We start from the raw sequence: 23,523 nt of genomic DNA, 5'->3' as shown, positions 1-23,523 counted from the left end.
CATAAGGAATTTGTCTTGGAGCATATAGTCACAGTGTACATAAAAGAAAAGATACGTTCATCAAGAATCATAAGGTACAATATCAATAAAAGTCATAGGGTACAAATAAGCAATCAGGAAACTATCAATATAAATCGTAAAGATACAAGCAACAAAGTTACAGTCATACAGTCATAAGTGGAAGGAGATGGGATGAGAACGATGAGAAGATTAATAGTAGTGCAGATTTAGTAAACAGTTTCACAGTGTTGAGGGAATTATTTGTTTAGCAGAGTGATGGTGCTCGGGGAAAAACTGTTCTTGTGTCTAGTTGTTCTGGTGTGTGCTAGTGTCGTTTTGAGGGTAGGAGTTGAAATGGTTTATGTCCAGGTTGTGAGGAGTCTGTAAATATTTTCACAGCCCTCTTTTTGACTCGTGTAGTATACGGGTCCTCAATGAAAGGCAGGTTGGCAGCAATTGTAATTAATTACCATTTATAATTAATATGTAAATATATATTATATATATATATATATTAATATTAATATTAATACATATAAATACCACCAGGCTCAAGGTTGACTCAGCCTTCCATCCTTTATAAGGTAGGTAAAATGAGGACCCAGATTGTTGGGGGCAATAAAGTTGACTTTGTATATAATATATAAATGGATGAAGACTATTGCTTAACACAGTGTAAGCCACCCTGAGTCTTCGGAGAAGGGTGGGATATAAATTCAAATAAAAAAAATAAATAAATAAAGCTAATCCATTTCAAAATTCTGAAAGCTGGGAAAGACAGTTCTGTATGTTATCCAGACTCCAGCTTAAGAAAATTTGCATATAACTGCAACTTAAACAGTTTTTATGAATATTAAATTATCCTACTTATACAAAGTAAAAGTAAGAGATTATTTCAAATAATATCGATAACACTTGTTTTTCTATTGGTAACAAATGGTAAATTCCAGTAATTTTCTAGTGGTGTTCAAAAATATTTCAGATGCTTCATGTGACTGATATTGCAAATCTTATTTGCATTGTCACCATGCCTATTTATTTCCTCTCTCTCTCTCTCTCTCTTTTGTTTTTTTAAATAATAGCTAATGTGCTGGAAGGAGACTCAATGGAGCAGGACGTGGAAAGCCCTGTTACAATTCATCCACCCAAGTTGCCCAAACAGGCCCGAGAAGATCTGCCAAAGCATTTAAGCAAAGAGGGTGCCAAAAGAAAAATCCAGAGGTATGTTAGGAAAGACGGAAAATGCAACGTCCACCATGGAAATGTGAGAGAGACTTATCGCTACTTGACCGATATCTTCACCACCTTGGTCGACCTCAAGTGGAGATTCAACCTTTTGATATTTGTCTTGGTTTATACTGTGACTTGGTTGTTCTTTGGATTCATCTGGTGGCTAATTGCTTACATCCGAGGAGACATGGAGCACATAGGAGATAAGAAATGGACACCCTGCGTTAGCAACCTCAATGGATTTGTCTCAGCCTTTTTATTCTCTATAGAGACAGAAACTACAATTGGGTATGGTTATCGGGTTATCACAGACAAATGTCCTGAAGGAATTATCCTGCTTTTAGTTCAGTCTGTTTTAGGGTCTATTGTGAATGCTTTCATGGTTGGCTGCATGTTTGTAAAAATATCACAGCCCAAGAAGAGAGCAGAAACCCTGGTGTTTTCTACCAATGCTGTAATTTCTATGCGGGATGGAAAGCTGTGTTTGATGTTTCGAGTTGGGGATCTTAGAAATTCACACATTGTGGAAGCATCAATACGAGCCAAGCTGATCAAATCGAAACAGACAAAGGAGGGGGAATTTATACCTCTCAATCAAACAGATATCAATGTAGGTTATTATACTGGGGATGATCGACTGTTTTTGGTTTCACCACTGATCATCAGCCATGAAATAAACCAACAGAGTCCTTTCTGGGAGATTTCCAAAACTCAGTTGCCCAAAGAGGAATTAGAAATAGTTGTGATCCTAGAAGGAATGGTGGAAGCGACAGGTAACAATTTTTATTCTCATATTCTACATAAATTAACTTTCTTTTTTAAGAGGCATTGTATTGTAAAAAAAAAGTTTAAATGTAAAACACTTGCAATTTATTCACACTCACCCAAAGTTTAAGTATCCAAAATTGTCTAACATATATCCATGCAGTCTGATGGTGCAAAAGACAAATGGAATAAAATGGAGCAAAACAGAGATGGTGCTGTGACATTCTCAAATGGGGTAATAAGACAGATATTCATCGTGGTTATAGTTTTTCTATCATTATTTAATATAATTCTCCTATCACTGTTAATGGGAATGCTTTACAGAACAAAGTTGGGACAAAAAATGAGCTTCCCCAGTGTCAGCACATTTTAGAAACTTTGTGTTATTATGTTTACTGATCTTATTCATACTAGGAAAAAGAGATCAGATACATATACTAGAAGCGTAAGGCCCAAGAAAGATTTAATTGCCAACCCAAGACAATTTGACAGAAATTACATCATTGCTTTTAGTTTAATGTCTTCTCAAAGTAATTTCACATTTTCACAAATTTTCCAGGCTTAATCAAGTGCTAATTTTTCTCTACCATTGCAGAACCCATGTAATCCTGAACTCAAGCCCTCAAAAGTCAGTCCCCACTATGTGAAAATTGAAACATTTCAGATAGTTTTACATGGATTCCTTCATGAACTCTTTGAAAACTATTGTCAATTGGATTACACCACTGGATAGCAGCTGCTAATTAGTGTCGGGCTACATAAACCAATGATCTGATTTAACAGAAGACAAATTTTATATACATATTGCTATGTAAGTCATTCTTGCACAGATGTGATCTCTATTTGTGTGATACCATTATCTCATCTGTAGTGTATGGGTTGACATTCAGAGCCAGAGCCAGAGCCAGAAAACAGATCACCTCTCTGCTGGTCTCAGCTTAAGGGAGTCATTTAAAAGATGATCCTGATGGTCTTTTGCCCTCCTCTGATGCAAAAACCACATAAATCAGTGGAATGAAAGGCTATTGGCATAACAATACTTTTAAACTACAAAATATGATGTAACCATAAACTCACATTACTACAGCCAGAACATGTCGTGCTTCAAAGCAAAGCTATGATAGAATAATTTTTTGAGATTCACATCTGTCATGCTTAGGAATAAGTGGATTGACTTCAGCCTCAGAGAAGTTCAGGTGAGCTGAATAGAATCTATGGATTGTGTCAGAGAAATGCCCACATCAGTAAACTAGAAATGAATAAAGTGACTCAAGTGATTGAGAGCTCTAGACGTGCTTCTAAAAGACATTGCAAAGCAGAAGGCATGTGTGGCATTACTATAAACTGCCCTTTCCAATAAAAAACATTAATAAGTTTTGGAAATACAGAAGTGCATTTCATCAAAAATTCATAAAAAGGGACCACAGGAAAATGATGGGAGTAATCTCGTGTATTTACAGTAAAAAGAAAGTGTCAGAGTTCATTGCAGCACACACAATCAGACAATTCATCAGGATTCAAAACTTCTTTATATATATAATAACACATAAGGCAAATATACAATACCCATGCTGGTTTTTCCAATGTGGTAGAGAGAAGAGATTGTAAGTAGGTACAAACACAGGCCGGGAACAGCAGAGACAAGACTTCTATGTACAGATAGTTGAGCTAAGCCATGCCACGCGCCTAGCTGCCTGAACCACCAAACAGCCCCATTGGCTGACCTTGTTGCTATGCCTATTCCAATTCATGAACTCTTATACACTGACAGAAAGCCAGCCACAAGCACCATAAATTAAGATATCAAGAGAAAGCATATAACCAGAAAAGCAGCCTTGTTGAAAAGACGTATTGCTTTAAAATTACTGGCGGGAAATAAAAACTATAAAATATAATAATGTCTATAGCAGAGAAATGGCGATGATTATAGTAAATGTGGTTTGGCAAGAATCGTTTGTTCCATTATATCTTACAATATGAATTCCACAACATTAGTTCACACTGATAGGCAAATGTACCGAAATAAATTACAAGAAGATACTCTATGTGCCCAGCCATAATTGTATTATTTATATTTAATTCTAATGCTCTATAGACTAATACTAGTTCCTGAATAAATATGATTCCAAATAAATCTTTGGTATGATGCATCTAGCTGCAAATAAAACATCTCAAAATAGGATAGTAATCTAAATGTTTGCTTTTCAGTAGATTTTTTTTACAAGATTGGAATAATTGGCATAATTAAGGAGCTCTTAAGGAGCTCAGGCCTAGCAACAACCCCTGATGACTCTAAATTCTTTCTCAGCATCAGATCTAAGAATCTGGAAGTGTAGAATCTTAAATATCAGTGTTGGAATTTGGAACTAATCTCTATAATTTTCATCAACCAGCTGATTTCCCAAGCAATAAAGTATGTCATCATTCTATGAATGACAGTTTCAACCATCTGAAATTACAGGAGGTCACGGATTTAGTTTGGAAAATGTCATTACATTTTATTCACTAGCAGAGAATGAGTTTAGTTCTGTTTAAATGGAGCCAGTAGCTTGCTGTTGCTCTCACTGGAGAAAAACAGTCACATTCTTGTCAGGCTTCCTGATTATTACATTATGTAAGGCTTCAACAGCACTGATTCTTCCCCAAGAGCAAAATAGAAGTAGTATTCTAAACAACGCTTTCTTCCCCACAAAAGAAAGATGTTTACACATTGTAAAAGAACAAAATATCATAAAATCCTTACAAGATAAATTGCTTCTTTATAGCTAATCCGTACAAATCTGTTTGTGATTTCATTTATGCTGCCAGCAGTTCAAGTCCAGTGTTTGCAGAACCATTTCTGCTTACATTTTTAAAAAGACAAGCACATTTTAGCAACTGCAAAAAATGTTCTGAGAAGCAGTAAACTGCATAGAGAATGCTATTTAGATATTTAATGAGGCTATCAAACAGAGTACTATTTACAAAGCTTTTTTGACTTCTAGTCTTGTGGATTGATTGTTTAGTCATATGCTGGCTACATTTAATTTTCAGACTCAATGGTATGCTTTAAAAATTCACAACATCTACATTCAAATTCCAGTATCAACTGTACTTTAGACTCAATTTAAATTCTGATTTATTTTGCTTTCACCATATGAAGGAAAAAGGAATTTATATATAACTGAATATCCCATTATCTAGAGGTATTTAGCTCACAGTTCATATAGTTTATCTTTCTAATATTAAGAGCTATAAAGGTAAATCTATTTCACAGAGAAATTGTTCTTGATATGCAGAACTTGTGCTATTAAAACATCATGTGATTTATTTTATCTATAAGTGCTATCTAGGTCCAGTCCCAACTAATTTGGAGCATTCTATTGCTTCAATCTTCATAATTACTGCAAACTTTAACAGGTTTAGTTGCCTACTTCAATCTCACCACATTAATAATGATATAGCTGTAGTGAGATACATTATTTTAAAATAAGACTGTTTAATCTGCTTCTAGAAACAATTGTCATAAATGTAGTTATTTTACTGAAAATACTTGACAACTTATCAGGAGGGAAAGTGTGTAATATATCCACAGCAGTAGAATTTCTCACTGACTTAAGTATCACATATTTGAAACATTGTCTATTTGAAACTCCAAAAAAAAAAAAAACCACTGCAGGAGGTGAATTAATGTTAAAAGTTTCAGAGAAAAATAATTACTGTAAAAGGAGCTGCCATAACTGTTCTGCGTGTCAGAGATTATTGCTAAGCATAAGAGAATTCATCAATAGGAAATGTGCCTAGGCTTGCCAAGCCAACATTGCCACCTATCTGTTTCAGAACCTAATGTCTGTTTTGGAGGCCTCCTCGGTTCTTCAAAATTACCAGAAGCTAGTGCAACAAGTCATCAAGTCTATAAACTAAGAAGAACTATATGGAGGTTGGAACAGGATAGTTACAGAGCAGTTTCAGGCAAAACCTGGAATCAGAAAAAAAAAATCTGAATACTCCCAGTTTAAGGCGGATTTTCCAGTTCTCATACATATCCAAGTATTTGGAGTGTTCTACTGTTACATCTGGTGATGCAACAACACAGGTTTCTACTGCATCCCATAATGTTCCTTTACATCTTAAAGTATTTTATATTTAGCTCTTGATTTTTTCACTTACCATGCAACTTAGATATATATTTCTACCATTGTTTAAATGGTACACTGATTTTCATAATAGTATTGTTTGAAACAAAAACATCATTATTGGCAAAACATTCATTTTTATCACAGAAATTCTGCTCAGCCATGACAATGGTAATTTCCCCCATCTTATTCTGTTCTTAATTTCATTCCATATTGTAACATAATAATCTGATATAATATAAAATTCATGTTAGACATAGTGATACCCAAGTATTTCCCAAAATTTTCAGAATAACAGAGTTGGAAAGGACCTTGAAGGTCTTCAACCCCTTGCTCAAGCAGGAGACCATTTCAGAGAAATGGCTGTCCAATCATGTCTTAAAAACCTCCAGTGATGGAACACCTATAACTTCTGAAAGCATGCTGTTCCACTGACTAATTGTTCTCACTGTCAGGAAATTTCTCCTTATTTCTAGGTTAACTCTCCCCTTGATTAATGTCCATCCATTGCTTTTGTTTTGCCTTCAGGTGCTGTGGAGAATATATTGATCCCCTCTTCTTTGTGGCAGCCCCTTAGATACTGGAAGACTGTTATCATGTCACCCCTAGTCCTTTTCATTAGACTAACTCTCCAGTCCACTAATCATCTTTGTTGCTCTTCACCGTACTCTTTCTAGAATCTAAACATCTTTTTTATATTGTGGCAACCAAAATGGATACAATATTCCAAGTGTGGCCTTACCAAGGCATTATAAAACAGAATAACACTTCGCATGATCTTAATTATGTCCTTCTGTTAATGCAGCCTAGGACTGTGTTAGCTGTTTTTGACAGCTGCAGCGCACTGTTGCTCATATTTAACTGATTGACCATTAGGACTCCAAGATCCCTCTCACAGTTACTACTATTGAGCCAGGTACCACCTATTCTATATATGTGCATTTGGTTTTTCTTGCCTAAATGTAAAATGTTACTTTTCTCTACATTGAATTTCATTTTGTTAGATAGGGCCCAGTGTTCAAGTCAAGATCCTTCTGCATCTTGAGCTCATCTTCCAGAGTATTGGCTATATATATATTGGCTTAGTGTCATCCATAAATTTGATGAGTTCCCCTTCAATTCCCTCATCTAAATAATTGACGAAGTATTGAAGGGTACTGGGTCTAAGACAGAGCCTTGAGGTACCCCACTGCATACTTCCCTCCATGTAGAGGGAATGTAAATAAATACATATTCATTATTTCACATAATATTACATTGGATAGAGTGCAGTGTTCAAATCTGTCAAGATCCTTCTATATCTTAAGCCTATTTTCTGGATTGTTGACTATTCCTGCCAAGTTGGTGTCATCTGCAAGCTTAATGAGTTCCCCTTCTATCCCTTCATCTATATCATTTGTGAGGATATTGCAGAATACTGGGCCTAAGACAGAACCCTGGAGTACTCCACTGCATACTTCCCTCCATGTAAATGTAGGTCCATTAAGGACCACACGTTGAGTGCAGTTGCTCAGTCAGTTACAAATCCATTTGGTGGTGATGCTTCTATTCCACATTTTTCTATCTTATCAAGTAATAAGTAGTAAGTTGTAGTCTACTTTAGCAAGTAGACTACTTCATTACTGAAGTACAAGAAAATTATATCCACAGCATGTCCACTAATTTAGTCACTTTGTCAAAAAAGCAATAAGATTTGTCTCCCATGATGTTTTAGACAAACTCATGTTTTTTCTCAATCTTAAAATATTTTTTCCATCAATTCCATTGGCTTTTTCACTTTTAAATTCATTGTTAACCTCTTTGTATTTTGTTTATTAATTTTGAAAACAGCTAACCCCCAACACTGTTTTCCACTAATATTTCTATTTCTTTCAGGGGATTTTTCAAAATAATTACTCGATATGCTTCAGAAAGTATAGAAAGAGTTAGTATTGAATATCGAGACAATATTTTGTAATTGAAGTACACTGTGGATATTTTTCTCTGTCAACCAAAACATTGGGATGGAGAATTTTTGTCAACCTAAGGAATAAGGCTGTGACTTGGTTTGAAGCCATTTAAATGTTTTATGTAATCTCGGTGCACCCTAGCATAGCAACTCACAGTAATTTGCTATTCACTTCTACCATGTGCTTATTATTATACACTCTAGCCCTCATTCCTCATTTACTCTCTTGCAGCAAACTTAACACTTCTAGTGCCTCACTGATTTTGCCAGTTGGCTCCCCACTGCTGAGAGTTTCCTCCTTCTCCCTGCAAAGCCAAAAGCAACTTCCATATTATGGTAATGCAGCTCATTTCATTCAATATCATAAGAGGCCCAATCACCTGGATTGTAAAGCCAAAGGCCAAGCTGTCTGTGAATTCTGAGAATTGAAATCTCAACATGTCTGAAAGGAAGTTAGAGTAGGGATAGTTGGATAGATTAGACCCAAACTGGTTGGAGATATAGATATATTTCCCCTATGGCTCACAGAGTGATCTTGAAGTCCTACAAGCGCAGCATTCATGAAATTCATCATCTGTATTGGATTAATTGCTGTGACACCACTACCACTGTTAGCTAGAACCATCCATTTATCATTCTAACTGCTAAAAATGGGATCTGTCAACAATAAATGTTCCTAGGACCTCAGAAAACAAAGAAGTTGGGATTATTCCATAAAAGTGTCTCTCAGTTTCCCATGAAAACACAAAACTATCTTTTTGAAAATGACAAAGAGAACCTTACTAAGAACAATACTTTGAACAAGTTAACCACAGGAGTCAACAGAAAACATTTTGCACCCCGACTATTTTCATATTACAGTGCTGGATAATGTCAGATAATGAAAAATGGACAAGTACAGCCATGGGTTGCATGTGGCACCCCATATATCAATGTGTTCTAAATTAACATTTCTTTAGCAACTGTAATGAAGTACTGAGACAGAAAATATATTATTTTTGGCATGTTTTATCTTTAAGAACAGTGCTATTTGTTCTCCATTTCTATGAGAAAAAAAATCAAGGAAATTTGAAGAAAATGAATTAAAATGGTGGCGGCAACATTTTGTCATCTGTCTTCTACTTTAAATTCTACTGATGTATCTCTTTTCAATGTGGAGTTTTTCAATGCTATCCTGGCTGGGGTATTTGAGGATTTTTATTTATCCTTTGCCTTTGGCAAGTACAAAAAGAAAAATTAGTAATCTTTACTTATGACCACTTTGTAAGCATTCTACTCCTCATAGAAACCCATGGCCAGAGTATGTCTCACTATTAACTTCTTCCCTACCAAAGAAACTTTGTTTCAATGAGTTTAGAACAGGGGTGTCAAACTCGCGGCCTGTGGGCCAGATGCGCCACCCACTGCCCATGCCCACATCCGGTTTAGCGAAGAGAGAAAAAGTCACGGTACGTCACATGACGATGCCGTGATGACACGAGTTTGACACCCCTGGTTTAGAAGGTTATTTCTATTGTACTTTAAAAGCCTCCAAATAAAGCTTTTATAGTTAGAAATAACATAGTGAGGTCATTTCAACAAACACCTGAACTTCTAAGACTATATTATTTGTGCCAGAAATACCAAGTCACTTAGTGCACAATTATTTTGTGACACTATTTTCAATTGATCGTTAGCAGAATGATAACATTCATTTCACCCCTTCCATCTCAGTGATTTGAAATAACTTTGTGAACCCTGTCCTGTGCCTTTTCATTTTTCACAGGGTTGTATTGCTTCAAGTGATATACCATACTTTTCAGAGAATAAGATGCACTTCCCCCCTAAAAGTGGGTGAAAATTGTGGTGCGTCTTATACACCGAATGTTGCTGAAGCCCCGTCCATCTGCTGGCCTCCACCCTTCAGCTGTTTTTGGCCTCTGCGCATCATGTTTTTGGCCTCCAGATGCTCCATTTTAGACCTCTTCCAGGCTGTGGGGATCACCACAGCACATCGCTGCCGATTGCCACCTCTGTGTGTCATGTTTTCGGCCTCTGCACACTCTGTTTTTTGTCTCGATGTATCTCATTTTCATCCAGTTCCAGGCAGCAGGGATCAGCGGCAGCAGTGGTGGCAATCCCTGCTGCCTGGAACCACCTGAAAATGTGATACGTGGAGGCCAAAAACGTGACGCACAGAGGTGACAATGGGCTGTGGCGATCCCCACAGCATGGAACAATTGATTGGCGATATTCCAGGAGGCTGATCCAACCGCCAATCAGCAGCTCATGCTGAATCAGGCTGCAATAACATGCTGAAGCTTACCAAGCTGTTTGCTGTTTGCTGCAAGGACACTAGCCTGATGAATATCGATGGATGTTGTAGGCAGAGGCAGATTTTTTAATTTGTTTTCTTCCCCAAAAACTAATGTGCATCTTATACTCCAGAGCATCTTATACTCCGAAAAATATGGTATATTTTTAAACTGTTGTACTGAAATCTTGGTGGGAACAACTGGAAAGCTGAGCCAGGAGATATAAATCAGCTGTTATTATTACTATGAGAGTCTTATGGCAGCTGAACTATTGCCAGGAGAGATAGGGAGGAGACATCCACAAAGGGAATGATACTCAAGAGATTTTCCAGACTGAAAAATTAACAAAGGAAATGCAGAGTTGCCCAGAAATAACAAATCCAATCAAAGTTTCATGGGACCAGAGGTAATTTAAACCAGTGGTTTCAACCTTGGCAACTTTAATTTTGCCTTCAATTTTCCTAACAAATATACGCTCATTTGCAAATAAGATGGATGAAATACTCCTCTTAAACAAATACTATTCTGATTTTCGCAATTCAGCAGTCCTATGCTTCTCTGAAACCTGGTTAAATGAATCAATTGAAGATAGCAGCCTGAACATTCCAGGGTTTCAGATTGAACGATCAGACAGGATTACAGAAACATCTGGTAAAAAGAAATGAGAAGGCTTATGCCTATATATTAACAACTGGTGTCAAGATTTTAAAATAATTTACAAATTCTCTGACAACAATTTAGAGACTTTAATTATCAACTGCAAACCATACTGTTTGCCTCATGAATTTTCCTCATTTCTTCTAATTGCTGTTTATGTCCCACCACAAGCCTGTGTAAACAAGGCATTATGAATTCTAGCTGACCAAATCATGGAGGCTGAAGCCAAACACCCTGATTCACTGGCCATTGTTTTGGGAGATTTAAACAAGGCAAACTTAAAGAAAGAGCTACCAAAATACTTTCAGCATGTCAATTGTCCCACAAGAGGCAAGAATACTCTAGACCATTGCTACACAACACTAAAAGATGCTTATCAGTCTTTACCATGTGCAGCTGTAGGACACTCTGATCATTGCATGATTCACCTTGTACCTGCTTACAGGCAAAGACTTAAAACCACAAAACCAACAATTAAATCAGTGAAGACCTGGACGGAGGAGTCAAAGTTAAAGCTACAGGCATGCTTTGACTGCACTGATTGGAATATTTTTGAAGATACCTCTGCAGACCTGGATGAACTCACAGATACTGTAACATCATATGTCAGCTTCTGTGAAGACCTACGTGTACCTACAAGGAACTTGCGAATATACAGTAACAACAAACCTTGGTTCACAGCTAAAATTAAGCAGTTACGTGGTTCCAAAGAGGAAGCCTACAGAAAAGATGATAAAATGCTGTACAATTAGGCCAGAAATGTATTAACAAGGGAGACCAGAGCAGCAAAAAGAAGCTACTCTGAAAAGCTAAAGAATCAGTTCTCAATGAATGAACCAGGAAACATGGAAAACTCTTAAAAAGTTCACTGGCTACGGCAAACCTCCTTCCCAGGCTGAAGGTAATCAACAACTGGCAGATGACCTGAATAAGTTTTACTGCAGGTTTGAAAGGAAACTACAGCCACCTATCTCCACAAACCCCATCTCAGACACACCAGCAACAGCCAAGCCTCTTATAACTGACCCCATTCCATTGGGTTCACAACCCATAGTGATCATAGAAAAGGAAGTGCAGGACCTATTTCACAGACAAAAGCCAGGAAAAGCTCCAGGCCCAGACAAGATAACTCTTTCTTGCTTAAAAGTCTGTGCTGACCAATTGGCCCCCATCTTCACCCATATTTTCAATAAATCACTAGAGATGTGCTATGTTCCTTCTTGCTTCAAAGCTCTACCATAATCCCAGTGCTGAAGAAGCCCACCATCAAGGAACTGAAGGACAACAGACCAGTTGCTTTAACATCTGTAGTCATGAAAACCTTTGAAAGGCTAGTGCTTTCCTACTTGAAAACCATCAAGGATCCGCTATTAGACCCCTTGAAATTTGCATACCGAGCAAATAGATCAACAGATGATGCTGTTAATATGGCTCTGCACTACATCCTACAACATCTTGAGTCTCCAAAGACCTATGCAAGGGTCCTCTTTGTAGACTTTAGTTCAGCATTCAATACCATCATTCCAGACACTCTTCTAACTAAGCTAAACCAGCTACAGGTACCGGAACAGACTTGTAAGTGGATCACAAGCTTCCTAACAAACAGGAAGCAGCAGGTGAAGCTAAGCAAGATCACATCAAATACCTATACAATTAGCACAGGGGGCCCCCAAGGCTGTGTGCTCTCCCCACTTCTCTTCTCTCTGTATACCAATGACTGCATCTCCAACGATCCATCTGTTAAGCTACTGAAGTTCGCAGATGACACAACAGTGATTGGTCTCATTCGAGACAATGACGAATCCGCATATAGACGAGAGATCGAACAACTAGCCTTGTGGTGCAACCAAAACAATCTGGAACTGAACACACTCAAAACCGTAGAAATGGTGGTAGACTTTAGGAGAAACCCTTCCATACTTCCACCTCTCACAATACTAGACAACACAGTATCAACAGTAGAAACCTTCAAATTTCTAGGTTCTATCATATCGCAAGATCTAAAATGGACAGCTAACATCAAAAACATCATCAAAAAAGGACAACAAAGAATGTTCTTTCTGCGCCAACTCAGGAAGCTCAAACTGCCCAAGGAGCTGCTGATTCAGTTCTACAGAGGAATTATTGAGTCTGTCATTTGCACCTCTATAACAGTCTGGTTCGGTTCTGCAACCCAACAAGAAAGACACAGACTTCAGAGGATAATTAGAACTGCAGAAAAAATAATTGCTACCAACCTGCCTTCCATTGAGGACCTGCATACTGCACGAATCAAGAAGAGGGCTGTGAAAATATTTACAGATCCCTCACATCCAGGATATAAACTGTTTCAACTCCTACCCTCAAAACGACGCTATAGAGCACTGCACACCAGAACAACTAGACACAAGAACAGTTTTTTCCCGAAGGCCATCACTCTGCTAAACAAATAATTCCCTCAACACTGTCAAACTATTTACTAAATCTGCACTACTATTAATCTTCTCATCGTTCCCATCACCAATCTCTTTCCACTTATGATTGTATGATTGTAACTTTGTTGCTGGCAATCCTTATGATTTATATTGATATATTGACCATCATTTGTGTTATAAATGTTGTACCTTGATGAACGTATCTTTTCTTTTATGTACACTGAGAGCATATGCACCAAGACAAATTCCTTGTGTGTCCAATCACACTTGGCCAATAAAAAATTCTATTCTATTGTATTCTATTCTATTTAGGATGTCTGGATTTCAACCCCCAGAATTCCCCAGCCATCATATTGCCTAAGGAATATTGGGAGTTGCAGCCCACCCATTTTAAAATAGCTAAGATTGAGAAACACTGATTTATACCACTCATTCTACCTTACAATAACCTGTAAACATGCACAGAATCAGGGCCTGAGATAGTACACAGGGCCGGGTTTCAAAACCGGTTGCTACTGGTCCACTCCTGGGTGCATGCGTAGAAGTGCGCAGAAGTGTCTGGTGGGTGGGCAGAGGAGCCTCCCACCACCACCACTACCGGTTCGCCTGATCTGGGGCAAACCGGTAGCAACACACCACTGATACTACACTATGTACTTACTAAAAGAAATCACTAGGAAAAAAATATGTGATGCACAGAAGAAAGCACTATGAAGTGGAATATAAATCTAAGTTCTATTGCTATTGGGGAGTCAGCTTTGTCCCACATTTTAGATGTGAAGTAGAAATAGCAATATTTTACATTAAGGCCAATATTTTACATTTTCTGTTCATTTTGATAAAGTTACACTTCAAATAAATATGCTAAGATTTCAGTATATTGTTACCTCAACAGCTTATATCTTTTGTACTGCATTTTCTTTTTATTTACTATATATCCCACCTTTATTATTTTTATTACTAGCTCAAAGCAGCGAACAAACCTAATACTCCTTCCCCCTCTTATTTTCCTTACAACTCTGTGAGATGGATTAGGCTGAAAGAGGATGGAGTGGCCTAAAGTCACCCAGCCGGCTTTCATGCCTAAAACAGTACTATAATTCACAATCTCCCTGTTTCTAGTCTGCTGCCTTAATCACTAGACCAAACTGATTCTCAAGTTTATTACAGGCATTCTACATTTAGTGGGAAATAATTATAATGTTTTGCATTCTGATTTCCTCCTCTTTTTGGCTTGATGTTTGAAGCCACCTATTAAACCACAGCCAGACTGGAATATGAAGTCCTGGAATGTGAAGTCAAATGGGCCTTAGGAAGTCTGTGCAACAACAAAGCTAGTGGAGGTGACAGTATTCCAGCTGAGCTATTCAAAATCTTAAAAGACAATGCAGTAAAAGTGCTACACTCAATTTGCCAGCAAATTTGGAAAACTCAACAGTGGTCCCAATATGTCATGTGATGCCGTCGTAATGATGTCAGTTTCACACCCCTGCCTCAGCATATTTTATTTTTGGACACACAGTATCTTCTAATGAGGATTAGAGAACCATGAAAAAAGATAAAGATTTATCCCAGGAAAGAAATTAGCTGGACTCTCAATATAGTTGTGTGAGACATTGCACCATAAATCCAACCATCAACCTCCAGCTAAGCCAGCTTGGGAATCCAAGTAGTGAAGTTAGTTTATGGTTCAGTACATCAAACAAACCCAGAGAAAGGAATTGATGGAAAGCACTAAAGGTAATTTTACTATGGCTAAACATGTCTTACAAGTACAGTGTACCCTGAAGTTTTTGCCTTTCTTTCAAAAGGTTATTATTGTGAAAATATGAATGTGGTTAGAGATGGAAGGTATCATAAAAGGAAGGATGATTATATACAATATGTCTTTTCCCACCATGAGACACTATTCCTAATGAGAGGTAATTTCTAAGTTTACAGTCAGGATGACTGAGATTCAAACTGAGATGGGAGAAAATGGTAGCCTCATTTAACTAAACTTCACTTCTTGATATTCATAATCAAATCAAGGATCAAGATATCCTTGTAAATTTCTGAGGATTTTTCAGAACTTTTTTGAGAACTGAGGCATATGTGCTCCTATATCCATCTTCATTGCCTTTGGGGGTTATATTCTCCTTGCACTGCTTCTTTAATCAAGCCAGCTTCCCATGAGATCTTGGTTATGTTTTGCATTCCCTCCCAGCCCTCCTCATTTTTGTTACTCATTGTCCTCCTTGAAAGCCCCTGAACAGCCTAATTTGCCATACTAATAGCAAATATTAGTACAGTTCAACTATCTAAGCTGAAAGCATAAAGGATGATCTTGGTTTCAAGCCACCCTTCCAGGCATCATGTTTCATTAATAGCTGTCTACTTGAGTGAACCCTTCATTTCATAGAATTGATTAAAGCAAGACTGCTATAACAACACACAGAAGGACAAAAACAGCTTTAAAAATACAATAGAAAACCAGTTATTGGTTTTCGACAACTAGTAGTTACTTGAACTGTTGCTTTTGTGTATACTTCAAACATTATATGGAATTTATCTTTCTGATATAAAAGTTGACTATATATAACATAATCATCTTGAACCATATAACAAGCTCACCTGCTTTTGAACCACTTACTGTATAAAATTTTAAAACAAAAGTTCTGATTGCATCTGTAATTACCAACCACTTAACTTTGAGAAGCACATCCCTTAACATTTCTAAAAGATAAGCGCTAAGCACATAGCCTTTTCAACTAATGTAACTGCATTTGGATGTTACTTTTATAGAATTGCATAAGAGGTAGCATTTCACTCAAACCTAGCATCTGGTGATATATGAACACATCTCTCTTATTAACTTTATATATCTTTTGCTTTCTTCCAATCTGGGAGAAGGGGGTATTTCCTAGTCCAGTCTACAATCCTGTAAGATAGATAGATAGATAGATAGATAGATAGATAGATAGATAGATAGATAGATAGATAGATAGATAGATAGATAGATAGATAGATAGATAGATAGATAGATAGATAGGCAGGCGATAGATGGTAGGTAGGTAGGTAGGTAGATATTAAAGATTGAGATGATAGAGATAGAGATCCTTTTACAAGTCTCTCTCTCTCTCTCTCTCTCTCTCTCTCTCTCTCTCTCTCTCTCTCTCTCTCTCTCTCATTGAGTGAGGTACCACCTATTCTATATCTATATATGTGTGTGTGTACACACACTCAATAGTAGTAACTGTGAGAGGAATCTTGGAATCCTAATGTACAATCAAATATGAAGCAATATTATATTGACCTGCCAAAAAAGCCAACACAGTCCTAGGTTCCATTAATTGAGGGATAGAATCAGGCTCACATGGAGTGCTAATACCACTTTATAATGTGTTGGTAGGACCACACTTGAAATATTGCATCCTGTTTTAGTTGCTACGATATAAAAAAGATGTTGAGATTGTATAACAAAGATGATTAGAGGACAGGAGAATAAAACATACAAAGCATCGTTGCAGGAATTGGGTATGTCTAGGGCTGATATGATAGCAGTGTTCCAATGTCTACAGGGTTGTCACAAGGAAGAGAGTGTCAATCTATTCTAATCAAGGAAAGAACCAACCTAAAACTAAGGAGGAATTTTCTGACAGAGCAATTAATCAGTGGAACAACTTGCCTCCAGAAGTTGTGGGTGCTTCAACCCCTAAGATTTTAAAGAATTTGGACGACCATTTGTCTGAAATGGTATAGAGTTTCCTGCTTGAAGACAAGAAGACCTCAAAGTCCTTTTCAATTATGTTATTCTGTTATTCTATATCCTGCCTTTATTATTTTTACTAATAATTCAAGGCAACAAACATATCCAACACACCTTCCTCCTCCTATTTTACCCATAACAACAACCCTGCCAGGTGAGTTGGTCAGAGAGAGAGTGACTGGTTCAAGGTCATCAAGCTGACTTTCAGGGCTAAGGTGGGACTAGAATTCACAGTCTCCCACTCTCTAACCTGATCAGAGGTGGGTTTCAGCAGGTTCTGACCAGTTCTGGAGAACTGATAGAGGAAATTTTGAGTAGTTCAGAGAACCAATAGTAAACATTCTGACTGGCCCCATCTCCATCTATTTTCTGCCTCCTAATTCCCAGCTGATCGGGAAGAAATGGGGATTTTTGCAGTAACCTTCCCCTGGAGCGGGGTGGGAATGGAGATTTTACAATATCCTTCCCCTGCCACGCCAACCAAGCCATGCCCCCCCACCAAGCCACACCCACGGAACCGGTAATAAAAATTTTTTAAACCCACCACTGAACCTGATGCTTTAACCACTACAGCAAATTGGCTTTCATGTGTTGATGTTTCACTGGCTTCTTATTAGTTTTAGTTTTGAAAGAGGGAATAACTAAAGTGTCTATTTATTTGTGTTGTTTAGCCAGTTACCAAATCATAATAAATCTTCTTCTTAACCTGCACTTACTAAATTTACTTCAGTATTATTTTGCACAATTGCTCATGTTTGAAAATTTGAACCTGCATTCAATTTTGGGGCGAGGAGGGTTGCCTACTATTTGAATTTTACAGCAGTCAGGGTGTTGTGTCTTCGGCTCCCGAGCCTGGCCTCTTGGCAGAGAGTGACTCAGAGAGTGAGGGGGAAGAGCCAATAGGGTTTCTCTCTGCAGGACCTTCCTCTCTGGCTCCACTCCAGGTTCCAGAGGCAGGCCAGGTGGAGGAGATGACAAGGCCTCTTTCTCCCGCACCTTCCCCCTCCCAGGCAACACCTCAAGACCCAGCTGCTGACAATCAGTCCTAGTTAAATCTCAGGCATCATAGAAAGGAGAGGCGGGAACAACAAAAGAAGGGGTGGGGCAGGCCTAGAGAGTGCTGAGTCACGGAGCCACACCCCACAAGGTATAAAAGCAGGAGGAGCTGCTCTATAGCTTCTTGTGATGGACAAAAACTGACTCTTGGAAACTTTGGCTGCAATATTTCGAGACTAAGAATGGTTTCTGGATTTCTGTTTATTTCTGAACTCTTGGTTGCTCCAGCAACGAACTGCAGTTACTCTGGATTCTGAGGAGATAAGAGAACTTGGCAGGCAATTGCAGGTTCGTTGCCAGAACTGATATCTATTGTAGAAATAAATTGCTGGCAGATATAGTCAGCTTGCGTGTCTTCTTGGTTATGGTTGGGGTGGGGGACAGAACACAGGGTTAAAGTTGTTCTAAAAGATATTACAGAATATAGTCAGCATTGTTTTCTCTGAAAAGGCATTCCTGTTTCTGTAAAAAACCCAATGGATCACTACCATTTCACAAATACAAGCGTGCTATCCTGAAATGGACTGAAACCTCAAGGAGAAAACATAGGACAATGCAGTTGACCTGAATCTGCTTTGGTAGTCAGTGAGAGATTATTAGAGGGTAGTGTTATATTTTTCTGCCTCCAGAAAGGGTTGTTGGACCATTCAAACAATATGATAAGCAGCCCTGTCTTATTTATTTGTTAGTATCAACATAAGAATTGAGAAAGGGGGAGAACGTTTCGGTCCAACTCTGTGTCCTGAAACTGAATGGTAGCCAAAATATAACTCAACCATTTGTTTTTAATTGTTAAAAAGGTAAACTGTTTTCACTTGTTCCTCAATTTATTTTAATCAAGTTTATTAACCTGTATTTATGTTAATCAACTTTTAATTGTGGCTACTTTTAACATATAGTACATTTTACCATTTTTTATTGCTTTTGAACAAATTGTATTATTAATTAATGTATTGTAATCAATGCTATTACTCTGCTAGGTAAAGAATGCCAACTAAACTTGTATTAAAATTTCAAATTCTTCTTATTTTCCGCACTACCAATATTAGGGTATGGTCGGTGAAGTCTATGAACTTTATATTCTTTCGCATCTTTTATTGAGTAGTTTAGTAGCCATCATTAGAGTAACCATCTTCAGTAGAGAAATCTGAGATCCTCTGTGTAGGTTTTTTTGTCACCAACCTTTATTTAAATAAATGGAATCTAAAGACCTATATATCAAACTCATCAGCAATTTTGGAGGCAATAAAGTAATTAAAATTAAGAGAAATTATGAGCCAAATATAGAATTCTTACGCTTCAAATGAGAGGACACAAACATAAGTCAGGAAAAGTTAAGCTTCTCCAGCTTATTATAGTTTTTAGCCATTCTCAGAATTGGTCAGCTGCATTTCAGCAGTAAACTCACATACAGAAACAGAAGGCTTAGTTAGAAAAAAATAACTGTGTATTAACTGTTTGTGATTGGTGTCTAGGTTACTAGAATGAGATGCCAGAGTCCCATCTGCCCAGTAGATAATGATGTACTTCATGCATCAAAATGGTTGGGTTCCCAAAAAGACCAGGTGGTGATTCACCTGATCTTATAGAGTTAATCTTATATAGTTAATTCACCTTATAGAGTTAAGTCCCTGGGCATAATAATAGAGGGCAGAAATACTGGAAACAATGGTTATTACCATAACTACAGCAATCTCCAAAGTACAATTATATGTTTCCAATAGAAGAAAATTTGTGTAGCTCAGAGTTGAACTGTAGAGCCCTTGGTGCTCTGAGCTTGCTTGTTCACTTGCAGATGTTTCATTCCAGACTAAGTATCATTATTAGTGTGAGTTAATGTGGGGTTTGCTCCTTGTTTATTTACAGTAGCTTGCCCTGCCAGGGTTGGTGGAGGTGATTGTTAGGGTTTTGTTTTCAGCTCGACTATTTGCTGACTGTTGATCCCTATTTGGGTATAAATTGCTGGAGGGGATTTATTCTGGTCTTTTTGTTTCCTTCTTAACTTCGTTATTGTCTCTTTTGAATGGTATGTGTGGTGTGTGGTGTGTGTGTGTGTGTGTGTGTGTATTGTGCTATTGGAAGCCACAGAAGTTGAAGAGGTGGAGCTAACACCTCATCTCTAATGCAAGGGCCTGCTGGGAAGAGAGAAGAACTGAGCAAAGGCACTCTACAAAAATTATTGGCCAGAAAGAACCTCACCTACCAAAGGAACAAGTCCAAATACCACCCTGGCATTTTCTAATACAGGATAAATTTTCTTGTACTGGGTATACAGAAGAGGCATGTTTTGAAGAATCTCATGAGAAGTGACCAAAAAAAAAATGAAAAGAAATTAAGTTCTATGACACAATTTGAATGGGCTAAAGATTCTTTGTTAGAAGTAAAACAATGTACAGTTGGCTTATTTGATCAAGATTAAAATAAATATGTTATTATCTTTGGTAAACCTTTGTGAACTTTTGCTGGCACAAGAACTCAAATGACTATGCTTTATGGAATATGGGAAGAAGAAATCATTTATTGTATTTTAAGAAAAGATGACAAGTTTTTTAAATTGTTTATATTTGTGGTGAAGGTGCAAAGTCACTTCATGTATTTCTTTTATTTTCTTTACTATATTTTTACTTTTCTTTCTTTTCTGTTCCTTTTTCTATTTCTCCCTTTTTCTTTCTTTTCTGCACTTTCTATTCTTTTTATTTTTGTATATTTGTTCAGTTTGAATTAGTTTTTACTGTTATAATTATAGTGTTTAATAAAATTGCCACCAAAAAAGCAGCCATGAATGATCACTATATGTGGCACTTGCTAGACAAGAACTATCTGTAAAGTTGTTTTTTTAAATTGAATATAAGACATCATTTTTGCACACTATTAAATCTTGAATTTTTAAAATCTGTCATGCTTTTCCTTGGAATTTAGACTAAATATAAAACCATTGTAAATATTATTATTTAAAAATGTTTTTATCTCACTTTTCCATGAAAAAGCATTTCAAGTAGCAAAAGCAATCAAAACCAATGATAAAAGATGTACTTGTTGTACACTGCCCAGAGTCATATCGTGTGAGATGTCCAGCTATATAAATTTATTATTTATTTATTTTATTTTATCACATTTATATACCGCCCTATCTCCCAGGGGACTCAGGGCGGTTCACAGGCAAGTAAAAAGCACATATAAATACAGACTAAAATAACAGTTAAAAAACTTATTCTACATGGCCGAATTATTAAAAGCAATATAAATAATAAAACCCATTTAAAACCAGTATAAATTTAAAATCTAATCCAGTCCTGCGCAGATGAATAAATGTGTTTTAAGCTCGCGACGGAAGGTTCGGAGGTCCGGAAGTTGACGAAGTCCTGGGGGGAGTTCGTTCCAGAGGGTGGGAGCCCCCACAGAGAAGGCCCTTCCCCTGGGTGTCGCCAGACGGCACTGCCTAGCCGACGGCACCCTGAGGAGTCCCTCTCTGTGAGAGCGCACGGGTCGGTGAGAGGTATAAATATAAATGTGACTAATAAATAAGTAAATTTAGTACTACTGAGTCTAGCTAATATTTCTAATTTCTCTCTTCTTTCTTTGCAGGGATGACATGCCAAGCCCGAAGTTCTTACATTACCAGTGAAATTCTGTGGGGTTATCGTTTCACACCTGTTCTCACCCTAGAGGATGGATTTTATGAAGTTGATTATAATAATTTCCATGAGACATATGAAACCAACACCCCATCTTATAGCGCCAAAGAATTGGCAGAGATGGCCAGTCGAGCAGAGTTACCCCTTACTTGGTCTGTCTCAAGCCAGTTAGATCAGCATGCTGAAATGGAGGCTGGAGAGGAAGCTAAGAGCCATGAAGAACAAGCAGAAAGGAATGGTGATGTGGCCAATTTAGAGAATGAATCCAAAGTTTAGAACTGAATGAGAAAACATTAACACTTTCAAAAGGGGAAAAAACAGCAGTCTAAAAAGTTTACTGTCTGTCCATTCATCAATAAGATCAGTGAAGATTTGGGTTGAAGCTGCAATATTGTATATTTTCCTATTTTGTTTTACCTTTTATTGTTCCACTTTTTAGTTGGAGAAATCAATAGTCTCATACATAAGCAAGTGGCTTTTGTTTTGTTTTGTTTTGTTTTTATGACAAAAAGCAAAAATACATAGATCAGGGCAAACATGAATGAAGAATCTGTAGGTAATAATTATTACTGACCTGAGCTTTAACTCCAGATTTTTATATATATTTCTCCAAAATAGATTTAAATGATATGCCTTTATTGCAGCTTTAAGACCCAAGATGTGCAGAAAGATCTGCAGATCAATACGATACTGTACTTCTGTAATTTTTTTCTCTTTCACTTTAATAATAAATCCAGCATGTACAAAAGTATTGTAGTAAAGAATCTTTAAATAATGTATATTTGTGTGTAATTAATTTTAGATTTAGATTTAGAATTTAGAAAATAATGAGATGCAAAAAAAAAATCCTTTAAAAACTCACTACTAAGAAGGCATTTCTGTTTTAAACCAGTTTATTATTAGAATTTGATTGGCACCTTTTAAACTGCCCCATTAATGCATGCCATTTTCATCATACCAGACTGGCAGCTATTTAGAGTACCTCACTATTTTCTTAAGCGACGATTTAGCTAACTCTAAAAAGCCATAGGTCTGAATTGGGGTGGGGCTGGGGTGGGGAGAGGGCAGAGATGTTATAACATGATTCCTGATATACTGTGAAACTGTTTACAAAATTATCTTGGTTTTTTTTTTAATGTTAAATAGTGAAAGCATTTCATACTTAGTTGGGTCGTGCAGCTAGACTTTAACTGTGCCTGATTCTTGTCAGGAGTTCTTGTATGACATTTGTCATTCACAAGAGTTTGTCTGCACGCGTGTGTGTGTATTGATCTGTTATTTCCCGCTAAGTGCAATACTTTTAGGAAGCATTGACTTTAAAACAAACACCTATGTCATTTGAAATATGCTGGGGAAATGGAGCAGTTGTGTAAGCATTGGAGATTTTTGAACATTATTTATAACTCATTGGAAACCTCTTCAGCTGAAGTTCTGTCTGAAAGAAAACTACTGAATGGACTACCGAGTTTCATTATTGTGGTAGAGCATTGTACATCTTAAGTATTCTTCTGAATATTTTCATAGCTAGACAATCTTTAAAAAGGGTTGTCTCATGAGATACCGCTCTTGAACAGATATCATTTCTGTATGCTAGCGAGCATAGTTTCTAGGCCTCATGCTGTCATCTTTACTTGTGCCTTGCTTGACAGAATCAGATTCTT

General features: G+C 37.2%; 1 protein-coding gene across 1 annotated transcript in view; it reads left to right on the top strand.

Moving 5' to 3' along the window:
• KCNJ6 (potassium inwardly rectifying channel subfamily J member 6) overlaps positions 1-22,147 on the top strand; it is a 30,572-nt gene extending 8,425 nt beyond the window's left edge. Inside the window, exons 2-3 of the mRNA XM_058185621.1 lie at positions 1,083-2,003; positions 21,813-22,147. Of these exons, the coding sequence (XP_058041604.1) occupies positions 1,083-2,003; positions 21,813-22,138 (1,247 nt within the window). The 3' untranslated portion in view covers positions 22,139-22,147. The remainder of the gene's footprint in view (positions 1-1,082; positions 2,004-21,812) is intronic.
• The last annotated feature ends 1,376 nt before the right edge of the window (positions 22,148-23,523 follow it).

This window comes from Ahaetulla prasina, chromosome 5 (assembly GCF_028640845.1).
Source record: "Ahaetulla prasina isolate Xishuangbanna chromosome 5, ASM2864084v1, whole genome shotgun sequence".
NCBI classification, from domain to species: Eukaryota; Metazoa; Chordata; class Lepidosauria; order Squamata; family Colubridae; genus Ahaetulla; species Ahaetulla prasina.
Note: the sequence above shows the minus strand (reverse complement) of the source record. Positions and strands in the feature narration are given on the sequence as shown.